The sequence below is a fragment of the Mytilus edulis genome, chromosome 9 (assembly GCF_963676685.1).
Source record: "Mytilus edulis chromosome 9, xbMytEdul2.2, whole genome shotgun sequence".
In the NCBI taxonomy this organism is placed as follows: domain Eukaryota; kingdom Metazoa; phylum Mollusca; class Bivalvia; order Mytilida; family Mytilidae; genus Mytilus; species Mytilus edulis.
This window is the reverse complement of record NC_092352.1, coordinates 63,209,490-63,232,599: the sequence shown is the minus strand read 5'-3', so window position 1 is coordinate 63,232,599 and position 23,110 is coordinate 63,209,490. Positions and strand designations below refer to the sequence as shown.

At 31.9% G+C, this 23,110-nt stretch overlaps 1 protein-coding gene across 1 annotated transcript in view; it reads left to right on the top strand.

Moving 5' to 3' along the window:
- The window catches only part of LOC139488785 (DNA-directed RNA polymerase III subunit RPC5-like), a 47,719-nt gene extending 32,169 nt beyond the window's left edge, over window positions 1-15,550 (top strand). The window contains exons 17-18 of the mRNA XM_071274693.1: window positions 799-924; window positions 15,271-15,550. Of these exons, the coding sequence (XP_071130794.1) occupies window positions 799-924; window positions 15,271-15,339 (195 nt within the window). The 3' untranslated portion in view covers window positions 15,340-15,550. The remainder of the gene's footprint in view (window positions 1-798; window positions 925-15,270) is intronic.
- Window positions 15,551-23,110: the final 7,560 nt, after the last annotated feature.

Here is a 23,110-nt window from a genome sequence, read left to right as displayed (position 1 = left end):
ATAAATTTATTGGTTTTCAAGAGCTAAATTGGCAGCGCGTCATCCCTACAATTTGGAAGTAATACTAGGGACTTTATTCGACAACAAACAAAATCAAAGAACAATAACTGTGTCCTCGGACCAGTTTTGGTTATGCACAGTACCAATGGTAATCATGGAAATACTCTAATATAACAACCCTTTAGATATAGATATAAATCATATAATATATAGAAACAAGGGGATGTTATATGATTGCCAATGAGACAACAATCAATTGAAGTTCAGATAAAGAGGATGTAAGCAATTATAGGCCACCATTTGGCTTCAACAATGAGAATATGAATATTTGGTTATGAGTAACTCTATTTTTAACCAGATTTTCTAGGGAAAAATGACTTATTGATTTGGTGATGTAAGGAAGACAGGTGGGCAGTTGGGCAGGCAGCTGCCACACAATGTCCTTTCATTAACATGAAAACGCTTTGACCAATTTTTTTCAAATTAGATATGTTATTTCCTTTGACAAAATGAAGGTCAATTAAATTTTCAGGACTTAAGCTTTTCTCTTTGTTCAGTTTTAGAACCTTTCAGTAGCCAAAAGTGATACTTATTAAATGATTGAGTTATTTCTATTTGCCCCTTCCCTAACACATTGATCCTGTTTGGGGGTCCAGATTTGCAGTTAAGATTTTTATTAGATAATAATCTATTTTTATTAAATGATATATTTCATCACATTACATTGTGTGGATAAAGTTGTTGACATTGATAGATAAGTTGCTTTTAACAATTTTTTTGAATTTTCTTTTATTTTAGGTTAGAAAAGTTCTCCTGTCAATGTTTACAACATCTTACAAGACAACACGAAAAAATTTCATTAAAAAAGTTAAAGAGGAAACAGATATAGATTTATCAGAGAATGATGCAAAACTATTATTAAGTGTAAGTATTGCAGTTCTGGATGAAAGAACACAAGATCTACAATTACGTGAACATTACTAATATTTATGGTCCAGTTTTTATCAGATTATTGCCCTTAAACAACAACTTTTACTCATTTTTGGCATTTTTGTTTGCTATTATCTTGAAAAATATAATAGATAGAAGGAAACCCAACAAAAGTTATCTGCAAACAAGATTTACAAGAAAATTAAGTTATAAAATGTGTTGATAAACTCCTTTCTATAAGTTTTTTTCTCATTTTAAAAAATAACTTCACTGTTTTTAAAACATTCTCTATGGATCTTTTATGGGGAGAAATGGTTAAACAACATTAATTTTCTCTAAGCACAATGTAATTACCTTTCAAAAGAAGGATGTTTGTTTTGAAAACAAGAGGCTCTCAAGAGCCTGAATCGCTCACCTGAATTTTTTTGGTTTAATCTCTCATCAATGATTATTTTGGCTTTTCAATTTATTTAAATGTTCTTTGAATCGTCCTATTTTCTTCAAAAGCAAAAAAAAATCATTTTCTCCTATGTTCTATTTTAGCCATAGGAGCTATGTTTCTTGACATACAAGGAAATGAAATATAAAATTTATACTAGATACTCTGAAACTCTGAAACTCATTTAGCCTAAGTTTGGCTGAAATTGATACAGCAGTTTCATAAGAGAAGATTTTTTAAAGTAAGTCAACAGGATGAACAAATTGTGAAAAAAGTCTTTAAAGGGCAATAACTCCTAAAGAGGTCAATTGACAATTTTGGTCAAATTGACTTATTTGTAGATCTTACTTTGCTGATCATATTTGCTGTTTACAGTTTATCTTTATCTATAATAATATTCAAGATAATGACCAAAAACTGCAAATTTCCTTAAAATTACCAATTAAGTGGCAGCAACCCAACAATTGGATGTTTGATTCATCTGAAAATTTCAGGGCTGATAGATATTGACCTAATGAACATTTTTACTCCATGTCAGATTTGCTCTTAATGCTTTCGTTTTTGAGATATAAGCCAAAAACTGCATTTGACCCCTATGTTCTATTTTAAGTAACGGCGGTGTCATATGGTATTTTGAACCCCATGGTAAATTGACCCCGGGGTCAAAATACCGCTATGGTAAATTGAACCCCCCCTGTATGGAAAATTGAACCCCCATGGTAAATTGAACCCCCCTGTTTTTTTCATCCTAGATGAATATTAGAACATTTTACATTATTCTAAAGCTTATCATAGATTAAAAAATCATTCATACAAGACGGGGAGGTACATTTTCCATGCTCAATTAAAAGAAATATCTTTGCTTGGTATAAGTGCTCTGAAGTCTTTACCAACAAAATGTCATTCAAAATACTTATTGACACATTATAACTAGACCATATGTAGCTTGAATGCTTTAATTATTTGTAATTATAACATATGTATATATATATATATATAAGGGTAGTTTTGATTTTCCATGGTAAAAAAGGGGGAGGGGGTCAAAATACCATGGCAAAGTAAAATTTAAAAAATATCTTTTCCAGCAAGTTAAATACATACAAACTACTTATTTGTGTATTCTAACTACATAAAAGAGTTCGAATTGCCAGAATTTCTGAAATTAAAGGCCTAGAGTAGGGGTTCAATATACCGCAGGAGGGTCAAAATACCATGGCAAAGTAAAATTTTCAAAATATCTTTTCCATCAAAGTTAATACATACAAACTACTTGTGTGTGTATATTAACTACATATAAGAGCTAAAATTGCCAGATTTTTTTTAATTGTCTATAGTAAGGGGTTCAATATACCGCAGGGGGGTCAAAATACCATGGCAAAGTAAAATTTTCAAAATATCTTTTCTAGCAAGTTAAATACATACAAACTACTTATTTGTGTATTCTAACTACATAAAAGAGTTTGAATTGCCAGAATTTCTGAAATTAAAGGCCTTGAGTAGGGGGTTCAATATACCGCAGAGGGGTCAAAATACCATGGCAAAGTAAAATTTTCAAAATAACTTTTCCAGCAAGTTTAATACATACAAACTGCTTATTTGTGTATTCTAACTACATTAAAAAGTTAGAAATGCCAGAACTTTTTAAATTAAAGGTCTAGAGTGAGGGGTTCAATATACCGCAGGGGGGTCAAAATACCATGGCAAAGTAAAATTTTCAAAATATCTTTTCCATCAAAGTTAATACATACAAACTACTTGTGTGTGTGTATTAACTACAAATAAGAGCTAAAATTGCCAGATTTTTTTAATTGTCTATAGTGAGGGGTTCAATATACCGCAGGGGGTCAAAATACCATGGCAAAGTAAAATTTTCAAAATATCTTTTCCATCAAAGTTAATACATACAAACTACTTGTGTGTGTATATTAACTACATATAAGAGCTGAAATTGCCAGATTTTTTTGAATTGTCTATAGTAAGGGGTTCAATATACCGCAGGGGGGTCAAAATACCATGGCAAAGTAAAATTTTCAAAATATCTTTTCCATCAAAGTTAATACATACAAACTACTTGTGTGTGTTTATTAACTACAAAAAAGAGCTAAAATTGCCAGATTTTTTTGAATTGTCTAGAGTAAGGGGTTCAATATATCGCAGGGGGTCAAAATACGATGGCAAAGTAAAATTTTCAAAATATCTTTTCTAGCAAGTTAAATACATACAAACTACTTATTTGTGTATTCTAACTACATAAAAGAGTTTGAATTGCCAGAATTTCTGAAATTAAGGGCCAAGAGTAGGGGGATCAATATACCGCAGGGGGGTCAAAATACCATGGCAAAGTAAAATTTTCAAAATATCTTTTCCATCAAGTTTAATACAAACAAACTACTTGTTGGTGTATATTAACTACATATAAGAGTTAAAATTGCCAGAATTATTTGAATTGTCTATAGTAAGGGATTCAATATACCGCAGGGGGGTCAAAATACCATGGCAAAGTAAAATTTTCAAAATATCTTTTCCATCAAAGTTAATACATACAAACTACTTGTGTGTGTATATTAACTACAAATAAGAGCTAAAATTGCCAGATTTTTTTAATTGTCTATAGTGAGGGGTTCAATATACCGCAGGGGGTCAAAATACCATGGAAAAGTAAAATTTTCAAAATATCTTTTCCATCAAAGTTAATACATACAAACTACTTGTGTGTGCATATGAACTACATATAAGAGTTAGAATTGCCAGAATTTTTGAAATTAAGGGCCTAGAGTAGGGGGTTCAATATACTGCAGGGGGGTCAAAATACCATGGCAAAGTAAAATTTTCAAAATAACTTTTCCAGCCAATTTAATACATACAAACTACTTATTGGTGTATTCTAACTACATAAAAGAGTTAGAATTGCCAGAATTTCTGAAATTAAGGGCCAAGAGTAGGGGGTTCAATATACCGCAGGGGGGTCAAAATACCATGGCAAAGTAAAATTTTCAAAATATCTTTTCCATCAAGTTTAATACAAACAAACTACTTGTTGGTGTATATTAACTACATATAAGAGTTAAAATTGCCAGAATTATTTGAATTGTCTAGAGTAAGGGGTTCAATATATCGCAGGGGGTCAAAATACCATGGCAAAGTAAAATTTTCAAAATATCTTTTCTAGCAAGTTAAATACATACAAACTACTTATTTGTGTATTCTAACTACATAAAAGAGTTTGAATTGCCAGAATTTCTGAAATTAAAGGCCTTGAGTAGGGGGTTCAATATACCGCAAGGGGGGGGGGGGGGGGGGGGGGGGGGGTCAAAATACCATGGCAAAGTAAAATTTTCAAAATAACTTTTCCAGCAAGTTTAATACATACAAACTGCTTATTTGTGTATTCTTACTACATTAAAAAGTTAGAAATGCCAGAACTTTTTAAATAAAAGGTCTAGAGTGAGGGGTGCAATATACCGCAAGGGGGGTCAAAATACCATGGCAAAGTAAAATTTTCAAAATATCTTTTCCATCAAGTTTAATACAAACAAACTACTTGTTGGTGTATATTAACTACATATAAGAGTTAAAATTGCCAGAATTATTTGAATTGTCTAGAGTAAGGGGTTCAATATATCGCAGGGGGTCAAAATACCATGGCAAAGTAAAATTTTCAAAATAACTTTTCCAGCAAGTTTAATACATACAAACTGCTTATTTGTGTATTCTTACTACATTAAAAAGTTAGAAATGCCAGAACTTTTTAAATAAAAGGTCTAGAGTGAGGGGTGCAATATACCGCAAGGGGGGTCAAAATAACATGGCAAAGTAAAATTTTCAAAATATCTTTTCCATCAAAGTTAATACATACAAACTACTTGTGTGTGTATATTAACTACATATAAGAGCTAAAATTGCCAGATTTTTTTTAATTGTCTATAGTAAGGGGTTCAATATACCGCAGGGGGGTCAAAATACCATGGCAAAGTAAAATTTTCAAAATATCTTTTCCATCAAAGTTAATACATACAAACTACTTGTGTGTGCATATGAACTACATAAAAGAGTTAGAATTGATAGAATTTCTGAAATTAAAGGCCAAGAGTAGGGGGTTCAATATACCGCAGGGGGGTCAAAATACCATGGTCAAGGTAAAATTTTTAAAATATCTTTTCCAGCAAGTTTAATACATTCAAACTACTTATTGGTGTATTCTAACTACATAAAAAAGTTCAAATTGCCAGAATTTCTGAAATTAAAGGCCTAGAGTAGGGGGTTCAATATACCGCAGGGGGGTCCAAATACCATGGCAAAGTAAAATTTCCCCCTACTATAGACCTTGAATTTCAAAAATTCAAGGTTCTAACTCCTTAACATAGTTATAATACTCCAATAAGTAGTTTGTATGTATTAAATAAACTGGAAAAGATATTTTGAAAATTTTACTTAGCCATGGTATTTTGACCCCCTGCGGTATATTGAACCCCCTACTATAGACCTTGAATTTCAAAAATTCAAGCTATTCTAACTCCTTAACATAGTTATAATACTTCAATAAGTAGTTTGTATGTATTAAATAAACTGGAAAAGATATTTTGAAAATTTTACTTAGCCATGGTATTTTGACCCCCCTGCGGTATATTGAACCCCCTACTATAGACCTTGAATTTCAAAAATTGAAGCTATTCTAACTCCTTAACATAGTTATATTACTCCAATAAGTAGTTTGTATGTATTTAATAAACTGGAAAAGATGTTTGTAAAATTTTACTTAGCCATGGTATTTTGACCCCCCTGCGGTATATTGAACCCCCACTATAGACCTTGAATTTTAAAAATTCAAGCCATTCTAAATCCTTAACATAGTTATATTACTCCAATAAGTAGTTTGTATGTATTAAATAAACTGGAAAAGATATTTTGAAAATTTTACTTAGCCATGTTATTTTGAACCCCCTGCGGTATATTGAACCCCCTACTATAGACCTAGAATTTCAAAAATTCAAGCTATTCTAAATCCTTAACATAGTTATAATACTCCAATAAGTAGTTTGTATGTATTTAATAAACTGGAAAAGATATTTGTAAAATTTTACTTAGCCATGGTATTTTGACCCCCCTGCGGTATATTGAACCCCCTACTATAGACCTTCAATTTCAAAAATTCATGCTATTCTAACTCCTTAACATAGTTATAATACTTCAATAAGTAGTTTGTAAATATTTAATAAACTGGAAAAGATATTTTGAAAATGTTACTTAGCCATGGTATTTTGACCCCCCTGCGGTATATTGAACCCACTACTATAGACCTTGAATTTCAAAAATTGAAGCTATTCTAACTCCTTAACATAGTTATAATACTCCAATAAGTAGTTTGTATGTATTTAATATACTGGAAAAGGTATTTGTAAAATTTTACTTAGCCATGGTATTTTGACCCCCCTGCGGTATCTTGAACCCCCTACTATAGACCTTCAATTTCAAAAATTCAAGCTATTCTAACTCCTTACCATAGTTATAATACTCCAATAAGTAGTTTGTATGTATTTAATATACTGGAAAAGATATTTTGAAAATTTTACTTAGCCATGGTATTTTGACACACCTGCGGTATATTGACACCCCTACTATAGACCTTGAATTTCAAAAATTGAAGCTATTCTAACTCCTTAACATAGTTATAATACTCCAATAAGTAGATTGTATGTATTTGATATACTGGAAAAGATATTTTGAAAATTTTACTTAGCCATGGTATTTTGAACCCCCTGCGGTATATTGAACCCCCTACTATAGACCTTGAATTTCAAAAATTCAAGCTATTCTAAATCCTTAACATAGTTATATTAATCCAGTAAGTAGTTTGTATGTATTTAATATACTGGAAAAGATATTTGTAAAATTTTACTTAGCCATGGTATTTTGACCCCCCTGCGGTATATTGAACCCCCTACTATAGACCTTGAATTTAAAAAATTCAAGCTATTCTAACTCCTTTACATAGTTATAATACTTCAATAAGTAGTTTGTATGTATTAAATAAACTGGAAAAGATATTTTGAAAATTTTACTTAGCCATGGTATTTTGACCCCCCTGCAGAATATTGAACCCCCTACTATAGACCTTTAATTTCAAAAATTGAAGCTATTCTAACTCCTTAACATAGTTATAATACTTCAATAAGTAGTTTGTATGTATTAAATAAACTGGAAAAGATATTTGTAAAATTTTACTTAGCCATGGTATTTTGACCCCCCTGCGGTATATTGAACCCCCTACTAAAGACCTTGAATTTCAAAAATTCAAGCTATTCTAAATCCTTAACATAGTTATATTACTCCAGTAAGTAGTTTGTATGTATTTAATATACTGGAAAAGATATTTTGAAAATTTTACTTAGCCATGGTATTTTGACCCCCCTGCGGTATATTGAACCCCCTACTATAGACCTTCAATTTCAAAAATTCAAGCTATTCTAACTCCTTAACATAGTTATAATACTTCAATAAGTAGTTTGTATGTATTAAATAAACTGGAAAAGATATTTTAAAAATTTTACTTAGCCATGGTATTTTGACCCCCCTGCGGTATATTGAACCCCCTACTATAGACCTTCAATTTCAAAACTTGAAGCTATTCTAACTCCTGAACATAGTTATAATACTCCAATAAGTAGTTTGTATGTATTAAATATACTGGAAAAGATATTTGTAAAATTTTACTTAGCCATGGTATTTTGACCCCCCTGCGGTATATTGAACCCCCTACTATAGACCTTCAATTTAAAAAATACAAGCTATTCTAACTCCTTAACATAGTTATATTACTCCAATAAGTAGTTTGTATGTATTAAATAAACTGGAAAAGATATTTTGAAAATTTTACTTAGCCATGGTATTTTGACCCCCCTGCGGTATATTGAACCCCCTACTAAAGACCTTGAATTTCAAAAATTCAAGCTATTCTAAATCCTTAACATAGTTATATTACTCCAGTAAGTAGTTTGTATGTATTTAATATACTGGAAAAGATATTTTGAAAATTTTACTTAGCCATGGTATTTTGACCCCCCTGCGGTATATTGAACCCCCTACTATAGACCTTGAATTTCAAAAATTGAAGCTATTCTAACTCCTTCACATAGTTATATTACTCCAATAAGTAGTTTGTATGTATTTAATATACTGGAAAAGATATTTTGAAAATTTTACTTAGCCATGGTATTTTGACACCCCTGCGGTATATTGAACCCCCTACTATAGACCTTGAATTTCAAAAGTTCAAGCTATTCTAACTCCTTAACATAGTTGTAATACTCCAATAAGAAGTTTGTATGTATTTAATATTCTGGAAAAGATATTTTGAAAATTTTACTTAGCCATGGTATTTTGAACCCCCTGCGGTATATTGAACCCCCTACTATAGACCTTGAATTTTAAAAATTCAAGCTATTCTAAATCCTTAACATAGTTATATTACTCCAATAAGTAGTTTGTATGTATTTAATATACTGGAAAAGATATTTTGAAAATTTTACTTAGCCATGGTATTTTGACCCCCTGCGGTATATTGAACCCCCTACTATAGACCTAGAATTTCAAAAATTCAAGCTATTCTAACTCCTTAACATAGTTATAATACTCCAATAAGTGGTTTATATGTGTTAAAAATGCTGGAAAAGATATTTTGAAAATTTTGCTTAGCCATGGTATTTTGACCCCCCTGCGGTATATTGAACCCCCTACTATAGACCTTGAATTTCAAAAATTGAAGCTATTCTAACTCCTTCACATAGTTATATTACTCCAATAAGTAGTTTGTATGTATTTAATATACTGGAAAAGATATTTTGAAAATTTTACTTAGCCATGGTATTTTGACACCCCTGCGGTATATTGAACCCCCTACTATAGACCTTGAATTTCAAAAGTTCAAGCTATTCTAACTCCTTAACATAGTTGTAATACTCCAATAAGTAGTTTGTATGTATTTAATATTCTGGAAAAGATATTTTGAAAATTTTACTTAGCCATGGTATTTTGAACCCCCTGCGGTATATTGAACCCCCTACTATAGACCTTGAATTTTAAAAATTCAAGCTATTCTAAATCCTTAACATAGTTATATTACTCCAATAAGTAGTTTGTATGTATTTAATATACTGGAAAAGATATTTTGAAAATTTTACTTAGCCATGGTATTTTGACCCCCTGCGGTATATTGAACCCCCTACTATAGACCTAGAATTTCAAAAATTCAAGCTATTCTAACTCCTTAACATAGTTATAATACTCCAATAAGTGGTTTATATGTGTTAAAAATGCTGGAAAAGATATTTTGAAAATTTTGCTTAGCCATGGTATTTTGACCCCCCTGCGGTATATTGAACCCCCTACTATAGACCTTGAATTTCAAAAATTGAAGCTATTCTAACTCCTTCACATAGTTATATTACTCCAATAAGTAGTTTGTATGTATTTAATATACTGGAAAAGATATTTTGAAAATTTTACTTAGCCATGGTATTTTGACACCCCTGCGGTATATTGAACCCCCTACTATAGACCTTGAATTTCAAAAGTTCAAGCTATTCTAACTCCTTAACATAGTTGTAATACTCCAATAAGTAGTTTGTATGTATTTAATATTCTGGAAAAGATATTTTGAAAATTTTACTTAGCCATGGTATTTTGAACCCCCTGCGGTATATTGAACCCCCTACTATAGACCTTGAATTTTAAAAATTCAAGCTATTCTAAATCCTTAACATAGTTATATTACTCCAATAAGTAGTTTGTATGTATTTAATATACTGGAAAAGATATTTTGAAAATTTTACTTAGCCATGGTATTTTGACCCCCTGCGGTATATTGAACCCCCTACTATAGACCTAGAATTTCAAAAATTCAAGCTATTCTAACTCCTTAACATAGTTATAATACTCCAATAAGTGGTTTATATGTGTTAAAAATGCTGGAAAAGATATTTTGAAAATTTTGCTTAGCCATGGTATTTTGACCCCCCTGCGGTATATTGAACCCCCTACTATAGACCTTGAATTTCAAAAATTGAAGCTATTCTAACTCCTTCACATAGTTATATTACTCCAATAAGTAGTTTGTATGTATTTAATATACTGGAAAAGATATTTTGAAAATTTTACTTAGCCATGGTATTTTGACACCCCTGCGGTATATTGAACCCCCTACTATAGACCTTGAATTTCAAAAGTTCAAGCTATTCTAACTCCTTAACATAGTTGTAATACTCCAATAAGTAGTTTGTATGTATTTAATATTCTGGAAAAGATATTTTGAAAATTTTACTTAGCCATGGTATTTTGAACCCCCTGCGGTATATTGAACCCCCTACTATAGACCTTGAATTTTAAAAATTCAAGCTATTCTAAATCCTTAACATAGTTATATTACTCCAATAAGTAGTTTGTATGTATTTAATATACTGGAAAAGATATTTTGAAAATTTTACTTAGCCATGGTATTTTGACCCCCTGCGGTATATTGAACCCCCTACTATAGACCTAGAATTTCAAAAATTCAAGCTATTCTAACTCCTTAACATAGTTATAATACTCCAATAAGTGGTTTATATGTGTTAAAAATGCTGGAAAAGATATTTTGAAAATTTTGCTTAGCCATGGTATTTTGACCCCCCTGCGGTATATTTAACCCCTACTTAAAACCACAAATTTAAAAAAATGATAGCCAATAAATTGTAAATTAGATTATCTGCAATACTATTTTTCAAAAACAGGGGGGTTCAATATACCGCAGGGGGGTTCAAAATACCATATGTGAAAAATGACCCCGGGGTCAAAATACCATGCGGTATAATGACCCCGGGGTCATTTTACCGCATGTATTTTGACCCCGGGTTAACTTTTTAGGGGGTTCAAAATACCATATGACAGCGGCCATGTTTTTTGACGGATCAAAAATCAAAGCACACACTTTGTGCAGGATAATCTAAGGAACAACCATGCTAAGTTTTAACCAAATCCATTCAGTAGTTTCAGAAGAGAAGATTTTTTAAAGTTAGCAAATATGATGAACAAATTGTGAAAAATTGTCATTAAAGGACAATAACCCCTTAAGGGGTCAATTGACAATTTTGGTCATATTAACTTATTTGTAGATCTTACTTTGCTGATCTTTTTTGCTGTTTACAGTTTATCTTTATCTATAATAATATTCAAGATAATGACCAAAAACTGCAAAATTTCCTTAAAATTACCAATTAAGTGGCAGCAACCCAACAATGGTTTGTTTGATTCATCTGAAAATTTCAGGGCTGATAGATCTTGACCTAATGAACATTTTTACCCCATGTCAGATTTGCTCTAAATGCTTTCGTTTTTGAGATATAAGCCAAAAACTGCATTTGACCCCTATGTTCTATTTTAAGTAACGGCGGCCATGTTTTTTGACAGATCAAAAATCAAAGCACACACTTTGTGCAGGATAATCTAAGGAACAATCATGCTAAGTTTTAACCAAATCCATTCAGTAGTTTCAGAGGAGAAGATTTTTTAAAGTTAGCAAATATGATGAACAAATTGTGAAAAATTGTCATTAAAGGACAATAACCCCTTAAGGGGTCAATTGACAATTTTGGTCATATTAACTTATTTGTAGATTTTACTTTGCTGATCTTTTTTGCTGTTTACAGTTTATCTTTATCTATAATAATATTCAAGATAATGACCAAAAACTGCAAAATTTCCTTAAAATTACCAATTAAGTGGCAGCAACCCAACAATGGTTTGTTTGATTCATCTGAAAATTTCAGGGCTGATAGATCTTGACCTAATGAACATTTTTACCCCATGTCAGATTTGCTCTAAATGCTTTCGTTTTTGAGATATAAGCCAAAAACTGCATTTGACCCCTATGTTCTATTTTAAGTAACGGCGGCCATGTTTTTTGACGGATCAAAAATCGAAGCGCACATTTTGTGCAGGATATACTAAGGAACAATCATGTTAAGTTTCATTCAAATCCATTCAGTAGTTTCAGAGGAGAAGATGTTTGAAAAATTGTTAACGACGACAGACGACGATGACGACGACGGACGCCAAGTGATGAGAAAAGCTCACATGGCCTTTTAGGCCAGGTGAGCTAAAAAAAGGTGATTGTTAGGCTTTAGTGCAAGATTGATAACTTTTGCTTGTGTGAATAAAATGTAGTTTACATAACTTATAACACCAAGGTTCAGACAGACACCTACTTTTTATTAGCTCACCTGGCCTAAAAGGCCATGTGAGCTTTTCTCATCACTTGGCGTCCGTCGTCGTCATCGTCGTCTGTCGTCGTTAACAATTTTTCAAACATCTTCTCCTCTGAAACTACTGAATGGATTTGAATGAAACTTAGCATGATTGTTCCTTAGATTATCTTGCACAAAGTGTGTGCTTCGATTTTTGATCCGTCAAAAAACATGGCCGCCATTACTTAAAATAGAACATAGGGGTCAAATGCAGTTTTTGGCTTATATCTCAAAAACGAAAGCTTTTAGAGCAATTCTGACATGGGGTAAAAATGTTCATTAGGTCAAGATCTATCAGCCCTGAAATTTTCAGATGAATCAAACAAACCATTGTTGGGTTGCTGCCACTTAATTGGTAATTTTAAGGAAATTTTGCAGTTTTTGGTCATTATCTTGAATATTATTATAGATAAAGATAAACTGTAAACAGCAAAAATGATCAGCAAAGTAAGATCTACAAATAAGTTAATATGACCAAAATTGTCAATTGACCCCTTAAGGGGTTATTGTCCTTTAATGACAATTTTTTACAATTTGTTCATCACATTTGCTAACTTTAAAAAATCTTCTCCTCTAAAACTACTGAATGGATTTGGATGAAACTTAGCATGATTGTTTCTTAGATTATCCTGCACAAAGTGTGTGCTTCGATTTTTGATCCGTCAAAAAACATGGCCGCCGTTACTTAAAATAGAACATAGGGGTCAAATGCAGTTTTTGGCTTATATCTCAAAAACGAAAGCATTTAGAGCAAATCTGACATGGGGTAAAAATGTTCATTAGGTCAAGATCTATCAGCCCTGAAATTTTCAGATGAATCAAACAAACCATTGTTGGGTTGCTGCCACTTAATTGGTAATTTTAAGGAAATTTTGCAGTTTTTGGTCATTATCTTGAATATTATTATAGATAAAGATAAACTGTAAACAGCAAAAATGATCAGCAAAGTAAGATATACAAATAAGTTATATGACCAAAATTGTCAATTGACCCCTTAAGGGGTTATTGTCCTTTAATGACAATTTTTCACAATTTGTTCATCACATTTGCTAACTTTAAAAAATCTTCTCCTCTAAAACTACTAAACCAAATTCAACCAAACTTCAACTGAATGATCAGTAGGGTGTAAAAAATAAAGTTTGTGCTTTATTTTTTATTTCGTAAAAAAACATGGCCGTCATGGCTAAAAATAGAACACAGGGTAAAATGCAGTTTTTGGCTTATATCTCAAAAACTCCAGCATTTAGAGCAAATAAGACAAGAAGTTAAAGTATTTATTAGGTCAAGGTCTACCTGTCCTGAAATTTTCAGCCGAATTGGGTAACTGGTTTTTCAGGTATAATGCCCCTGAATTGATGATTTTAAAGAAATTTTGCAGTTTTTGGTTATTATCTTGAATATTATTATAGATACAGATAAACTGTTAATAGCAAAAATGTTAAGCAAAGTAAGATCTACAAATAAGTCAATTTGACCAAAATTGTCAATTGACCCCTTAAGGAGTTATTGCCCTTTAAAGACTTTTTTCACAATTTGTTCATCATGTTGACTTACTTTAAAAAATCTTCTCCTTTGAAACTGCTGTATCAATTTCAGCCAAACTTAGGCTAAATGAGTTTCAGAGTATCTAGTATAAATTTTATATTTCATTTCCTTGTATGTCAGAAACATAGCTCCTATGGCTAAAATAGAACATAGTAGAAAATGATTTTTTTTTTGCTTTTGAAGAAAATAGGACGATTCAAAGAACATTTAAATAAATTGAAAAGCCAAAATAATCATTGATGAGAGATTTAACCAAAAAAATTAAGGTGAGCGATTCAGGCTCTTGAGAGCCTCTTGTTTTCTGATACTTTGAACAAGAAGTGGGGGTTGATAAGCATGACAATGTATGTATTCAAGTTGAATTTAGTATTTGTTCATGACTTACCAATGCTTTGATTAAACTTACATAAAACATTCTGAAAAAAAAAAATCCATTTATGGTACTGACTGGATATCTAAATCTTCCAAGGTTGCACAAAATAAAGCACAATTATCATTAATTCTATATATCAAATACATGATTATTTCCAGGCTTTTAGATATTCAAGTTAAAAAATGAGGTTACACTTGTCAAGAAAATTACATAACTTTTGCAAAGGTGCAGGAATCTAATATATGTTTGTAATCTTTAAAATTTTGAGTTATCTTCCTTTGTTCAGAATTGTATTAGAATCAACCAAATCAATGCTTTATTCAATGTAACATTTAATTTGACTTCCCACTGATAAATTAAAGCAATATTCACCTCTCTGTGCTTACAAGCACTTTGATTATGTTTTAAAATTTTTTGCTGGAAATGTAAGACTTATAGATTATGTTATTGTTTTGAATGTTTTGATATTAACCCTGATTCCAATATGAGACCATTGTCTGTGGATTGATATGAGAGTCTTAAGAAACATTTATGGTAACTGATGTTTTTGAATAACCTGTGTTTATCATAAATAGGATAATTATGTTTTTAAGTAACCTGTCTGTATTGATACAAAATAAAAACTTTTTCATTATTTGTAATAAGCATGAATTGGTAAGAAGCAATAGATTTTGATAATTTGTTCATATAATGTTTTTGTATTTCAGGATTATTGTGTCAATAAAGGCAAGGGTGTTACATGGTATTTAAAAGGAACACTAATACCTGACTCATGACATCATTGGAAAAGGAATAGGAATAAAGTGTAATTTATACGAACATGATAATTACTGAATGTTTAATGGAAAAATTTTGGCAAACAGTTTGCTGTTCATGACTTACTTACCAATACTTTGATTGAACTTACATTAAATCATTCTGAAAAAAATTAAAATCCATTTAATTGGCAGGCAATATTTTTTCATAAGAAATAAAAAAAAAATCATATTTCTGTGTATTTTTATTAGTTTTAGATTTATTGCTGTCAATTGTATACACCACAAGTATACAAATTTCTGTGCTACACTGATATGATTTATTTGCTTTGATAATTAAGAATAGAAAAACCAAGGTGTAATCAAAAGTCTGTGAATAACTGAAGATAGTCAAGACTCAAGACTAACTAAAATGCTGAGATTTGAATATCTGTCTTAATTTTTCACTTTTCCAGAAGGCAATATTCACAAAATTTACCCTTCACCAACATTTCATTGTCTATAATGATGCTTTACAAGGCTGCTAAATTGGGATAATGCAAGTATTTAATGCCCCTTTTACTACCCAGTCCTTGAACCTGATGAAAAATAACATGTCATATGAACATTGAAACACCTTAAGATGCAATAGATAAAACATGTTATTTTATTAAAATAGCTTACTAATAAATATTAAGTGACCGCCATAAATTTATGTAGTAAGGTTACCAACTTGAAAAAAAAACTCAGTAAAACAAGTCTTTTATTTATTATGTACTATATATACCATGGTTCTTACGAGTAAACATATTTAAACAAACAAATCCGAAGGATGAGTTTGTTTAAACCCACCCCCAGTGGAAAATGGTAATTTTCCGTCGTCTATTTCAAAACGACCTTGATAGGTGAACACTGACAAGACTGTGTTTTTTTGTCATTCAAGTATTACCCTATAGTTACAGTAGTCCATTCATGCTAGCTGGGAGTATATTGGACTTCAGTGTCTTGCTTGGGAATTATTATTGTCAAGTCAGGTCTGCCTAAATGTCCGTTTTTATGGATTTTTGACAAAACGGTGACCTAGATTTTACAGACTAAATTGCTGTTGGCCATATTATACCACGTTGTGTTCCTATACCACCTATTCATGCATATATGATAATAGTTTTTACCAACAGTCACTTCCAGTTACGTAGTGGCCATCAAAAGATGCCCACCCCCACAGGATTTTGGCTACTTTTCATGTTTTTCCGATTTTGAACTCTTAAACGGCTTTCAAAGTGCCAAATTTTCATGAACAGACATCTGAGAAGAGTTGATGGACCATGAACTGCTTGGTTGAAGTCCCTGCTATCATGACAGTTCAGTTGGGGCAGTTCAAAAAAAGTATGGAGGGTCATACGGGCCATCAAATAATGGTTGTCGCCATCACGTCTACAGGCGGGATTGGGGGTTAAAGGGTTAAATATGTTAATGAGTAAGACACATGGTATATAAAATTTGTAATATAAATAAAATGATTGACAGCTTGAAGACCTTGAACTATTACATTGTACTGGAAATTGATCACATTACAGTTTTATCCAATAAAATAGAAGCTCGCGCAAGTCACTTTTGTTGCCTCTTGCTTGTATGCCATTAATTTAATAGAGCCCCAGAATTTGCAGAAAGTAAAGAAAATGTCGGATATTCCTGATTTTTTAGTTTTGCGCCTCGTGTATGATCGTATACGCAGGTAATTTCATTATATCATCAAAGTGAACAAAAATGTCGGATTTTGCAACAAGGATTAAATAATTATTCTAATGACGGTAAGAATTGTTTTTTTTTCTTTCTTGGTTTTCAAGGTATCATACAAATTAATCAGATTTTACAGGTCGATCATCTCATTTAAATTGCATATTTATCATGTTTATACATTCAAAGTTTCGTACAAACTGCTTCTTCCGTTATTTTATTAATTGGATTGTTAGAATATTTATTCAAACACAATTTTAACGACAAAACACTAAACAGTAGCAGATCTAGGGAGCGTATCTGTTTTTTACACAAATTTGTGTAGCCGATATTTATTTCTTTTTCTTTATTTACCCCCCCCCCCCCACACACACACACACACACACACACACACACACACACATACACTTTTTTATTCGCAATTAAATTGAATTTTCGTATAGGAAATGGTAGTACATTGTAGTATTACATTTTAAATTTTTTTTTTTTTTTCAGAACTGAAAGAAGAAACCTTCGTAATTTTCCAAAATTAAGGCAACTCATAACAATCCTATATAGTTTGAAAAAGGTTCTTAAGGTGTGGTACACATAATTGATTGTTTTTGTTATAAATGAAAACAAATGAAAATCTTTTGACCTTTTACGTTTTTCGGTTTCCTAAATATTTCAGAGGCAAAAACTTTTAAAAAAGGGTGGAGCTTCAACCATGGAATAACATGAACATGAATATTTTGTACCATAGCTGAGCTCCGCCTTCTTTCCTTTAGATTCTAGTTGAGTTGCATATTTAATTAGCAAAGTATGGTACAACATTAATTTGCATATAATATACCATGATTTTCCATAAACACACTTTTTAAGCGAATTATTTCATTAAAACATCAAAAGAAAAAATATAATTTATGTTACAACTGTGACACAGATCATTATATTTATAAGAAGATGTGGTATAGTTTCCAATGAGATAGTTATACAAACTAGAGGCTCTCAAGAGCCTGTATCGCTCACCTGATTTACTTGGGTTTTTGAAATCATATAAAAAAATATAAAATTTGGCTAAAAGTAACAACACTTGGCAAGCACCTCATAAGGAAGGGAACATTCATGCTATGTTTGATTTCATTCAATTCAGTGGTTCTTTAGAAGAAGACTTTGTATGCATTTCCCATAGGGTCCTATGTTAAACTAAGTCCCTCACTGGTGGCCATCTTGGATGATGGATGGGCTACAAAGTAACAACACTTGGTCAACATCTCATAAGGAACATTTATGCTATGTTTGGTTTCATTCCATTCAGTGGTTCTCTATAAGAAAAAAACTTGTATGCTTTTTCCATAGGGTCCTATGTTAAACTAAGTCCCCCACTGGTGGCCATCTTGGATGATGGATCGGCTACAAAGTAACAACACACTTGGTCAGCACCTCATAAGGAACATTCATGCTATGTTTTGTTTTATTCCATTCACTGGTTCTCTAAAAGAAGTCATTTGTATGCATTTCCCATAGGGTCCTATGTTAAACTAAGTCCCCCTGCTGGCAGCCATCTTGAATGTTGGATTTGCTACAAAGTAACAACACTTGGTCAGCACCTCAGAAGGAACATTCATGCCATGTTTAGTTTCATTCCATTCAGTGGTTCTCTAAAAGAAGTCATTTGTATGCATTTCCCATAGGGTCCTATGTTAAACTAAGTCCACCACTGACGGCCATCTTGGATGATGGATAGGCTACAAAGTAATAACACTTAGTCAGCACCTCATAAGGAACATTCAAGCCATGTTTGGTTTCATTCCATTCAGTGGTTCTCTAGAAGTAGTTCAAAATGTACAAAGTTAACGACGACGACGGACAATGGACGACGGACGCCAAGTGATGAGAAAAGCTCACGTGGCCCTTCGGACCAGGTGAGCTAAAAAGACATAAGGACCACGATGTAAACAACTACAGGCCACCTTATAGTTTAAAAAATTAAACAAAATTTTATCTAGTAATATAAATCAATAACCTAATTATGACAGTCAGGATCAAATACCATTGGACTACTTTGAACCAGACGTCAGGAACATAAGGATTTGTTGTAAATATCTCGCAAACAGATAGAGGAAAAGTGTGGCTTTGTGAAATACCAAAATATAAGTATCAAAAGAATGAAGGACCATGAGAAAAACTTAAACTAATTTTATATTATAAAGTATGTCAGCAACTCGTCCAAAAGTGACATAATTGTTTTGTGATTGATTTATTGATATATCTTTGATGCTGGTTCACATGAGGAGATTAATGTGATGAAAAGTATAAAAATAAAGAGGGAGATGTGGTATGATTGCCAGTTAGACATCTGTCCACCAATGTCTTAATAGTGTGGATGTAAGTAACAACAGAGGACTGTAAGGACTTCTGTAATCCATACACAAAACCCATTTTATAATGGTCTGCTACAAAAGGACAGACATGACAAAATGTTAAAAATTAATAAAAGCCAGTAATACTGGACAAAACAACATAATACCAATATCACACACAGAACCAAAACCAAACACTGATTTATATGCTTCTGATTTATGACAGGCACATTAAAAATGTGGTGAGGTTTAACATTTGTGAATGCTCAATCCAATCCTAACGCAGGACAGTAAAATATCAAAACAAACTGTAAAAAACATTTTAATAAGACAAATCAAGATTGGCAAAAGACACAAAATACAGCTACTGTTGATTTATTTTTTTCTGTATGTATCAAAATGTTGTAGCTTGAGAAAAAGTTAAATGTTCATGGATATTTGTTTTTCATAGTTTTGTGAAGGTCTGCATATAAGCTTATTTAAAATTTGTAATTGGTTGAACATTTAAAAATTGTTGTTTTAACCTTTTTATAAGACCGCAAACATTTTTTGGTCCTATATTGGTATTAAGTAGGCGTAGTCTGCGTTGTTGTCAACAGCGTTGTCTGAAGACGGATGGTTTCCAGATAATAACTTTAGTATAAGTAAATAGAAATCAATAAAATTTTAACACAATGTTTGTAACCACAAAAGGAAGGTGGGAATTGATTTTGGTGGTTATGGTCCTAACAGTTTAGAAATTTTGGGCCCAAATCAAGTATTTATCTAGTTTCAGAACAATAAGTTGTGTATAAGTATTTCAATTGCTCTGATATTGTACCACAATGTTCATACCATAAAGTAGAAGGTTGAGATTTTAATATTTTAAAGGTTATGTCAAACAGTCTAGGAATTAAGGGCCAAAAACAAGCATTTTTGTAGTTTCGGGACAATAACTTATGTATAACTGTATGGATCTATCTGACATTGTACCACAAGGTTCCATATAAGGAAGGGAAGGCTTTGAAGAGTTTGGGGTTAATATCCCTAAACATTAAGGAATAAGGGGCCAAAAAGAAGCCTTTTTCTAGATTACAGGCATCAACTTGGGTTTAAGTGAATGGATCTATCTGACATTATGCTACAAGGTTTCTTTCTGCAAAGGAAAGGCTGGAATTGCGTTTTGGAGTTTTTGCTCCAAGGTAGGAGGGGGTTCTAAAAAGTGAGGGGTAGAAAAAGGGGTCCTAATAAGCATTTTTGTAGTTCAATCAGTCAATAACTTGTGTTTAAGTGTATAAATCTCCCTGAAATTATACCACAAGTTTCCATACTACAAAGGGATGGTTATGGGGGTTATGGCTCAAATCATTAAGCAATTAGGGGCAAAAAAAGGGGAAAAACAATGGTTTTTCTGGTTAAAGGACAATTTAGACAATTTAAAAGCAGTGTAAGGGAGGTAATGCAATTAAAATTTAAAGAATACTGTCATATATATATGTTTGATTACTTGATTACCTCCCTTACACTGCTTGTTTTCAAAAGTTTAAAGAAGAAATCTTCAATTGCATGTAGTATTGTGCAATAGATTTTTTTAATTTTTTACCTCATTTATATTGTGACAAAAACCTATATTATGTCAAAAATTTGATCACAATCAAAATTCAGACAGTATCAAGCTTGAAAATTGTGACCAAATTTGCCCCAACTGTTCAGGGTTCGACCACTGCGGTCGTATAAAGCTGCACCCTGCAGAGCTCCTGGTTTAAACTAATGAAGTCAAAGAAAAATTGGTATTCAACAAATTATAATGATTCTACACCAACTTAAATACAAACTGAAAATACCACCAGTTAATGAAAGCTAGTCCAAAGCCAATGATTGTAAATTCAAAAAATTCTTTGATCATCAATGGGTACAAATGTGCATTATATTCAATAAACTTAGGGAGCTACCATTTGATTTTTATGGGGGGGCTAGGATGAAAAATTTTGTCCTGCATTTTTTTTTAGCTGTAATCTCTGTCCTGCCTTTTTATTTTTCACTCTGTTCGGTCCTGCCTTCTTTTTTTTTAGTTTATCCTGACTTTTTTTTACCTAAATTGTTGTCCTGACTTTTTTTTTTGCAAGTGTCTCATCCTGCTTTTTTTTTTACTCAAAACTCCTGTCCTGCCAATTTTTTTCAAATTTCATCCTAGCCCCCCCCCCCCCCCCCCCCCCATAAAAGAGAATCACAAATAAGGGTACAAATGTGAGATTTAATTAAAACTTGCAAGCCTGTAACTGTCAATTTTGTCATATAAAATTAAAAAAAAACTATTAAAAATCCCCAAACAACAGTTCAACTTTTAACATTCTACCTGACTTAAGTATCAATCAGTTCACTTCTCATAATTAGATAAACAGTCTAAGCATGACCTGTTGTAATGCCAAAATAAAGGTACACACAATTAGATCAACGAGTTTACATGAATTGTATCTAATACTGTAAATTCAGAAATTATTGCATGCATTTATTATTGTAATTTTTCAAGAATGGACAAGAATATGAGTTTTAGTTTAAACATTCCAATTTATAGTGGATGAGGCAACTTATATTAATCCCTTTCCACTTTGCTGTTTTTTATACCACAGTAAAATTTTTGCGATTGTATATTGGTATATTGTCGTCGTCCGAAGACATTTGGTTTCCGGACAATAACTTTAGTTTAAGTGAATGGTTATCTTTTAGATTCAATAAGAAGGTTCAATACCACAAAAGGAAGTTTGGGATTGATTTTGGGGATGATGGTCCCAACCGTTTAGGAATTAGAGGTCCGAAACGTACACTTTTCTACTTTTAGGATAAAAACTTGTTTGTAAGTATTTCAATTGCTCTGAAATTGTACCCCAATGTTTAATACCAGAAGTAGAAGGTTTTGAATCGTTTTAGGGTTTATGGTGCCAACAGTTTAGGAACTAAGATGCAAACCAGATGCTCGGCAGGGCGCAGCTTTATACGACCGCAGAGTTCGAACCCTGAACATTGGGACAAGTATAGACATAACATTCAAGCTTGATACAGCTCTGAATTTGGATTGTGATTAAATAGTTGACACAACACAGGTTTCTGACACATAATGAATGTTGTTACTTAAACTTAAAAACTTCAAATTTTAAATTGGACATTACCTATTATGGTCCAATATCCAAAATCTAAATACATGGTTAGATTCAGCATATCAAAGAACCTCAAGAATTCAATTTTTGATGAAATCAAATAAAGTTCAATTTTGGACCCTTTAGACCTCAATGTGAACCAATCTGATAACCGGGACCAAACATCAAAAATCTAAATACATGGTTAGAATAAGCATATATCAAAGAACCCCATATATACAATTTTTGTTGAAATCAAACAAATTTTTATTTTGGACCGCAATTTGGACCAACTTAAAAAGTGGGCCAATAATCAAAAATCTAAGTATACATGTTTAGATTCAGCATATCAAAGAACACCTAGAATTCAATTTTTGTTAAAAGAGATGGGTGACACTGAGGTCACATTGCATACGGAAAATATGTCGGGGGAATTAAAATAAAGTAAACTTCTTCTAAATATGAATAAATTTAAGAATTTTCTTTAGAAAAAAGTACATGTACATAAGTTTTATAATCCATTGAGTTATAAAAAAACATGCATTATTTTTTTTTAATTTGAGGTTTCTTATGACTTTAAAGGCGAGATTGATTTACAATGTCAAGATCATGCCTCGTTCA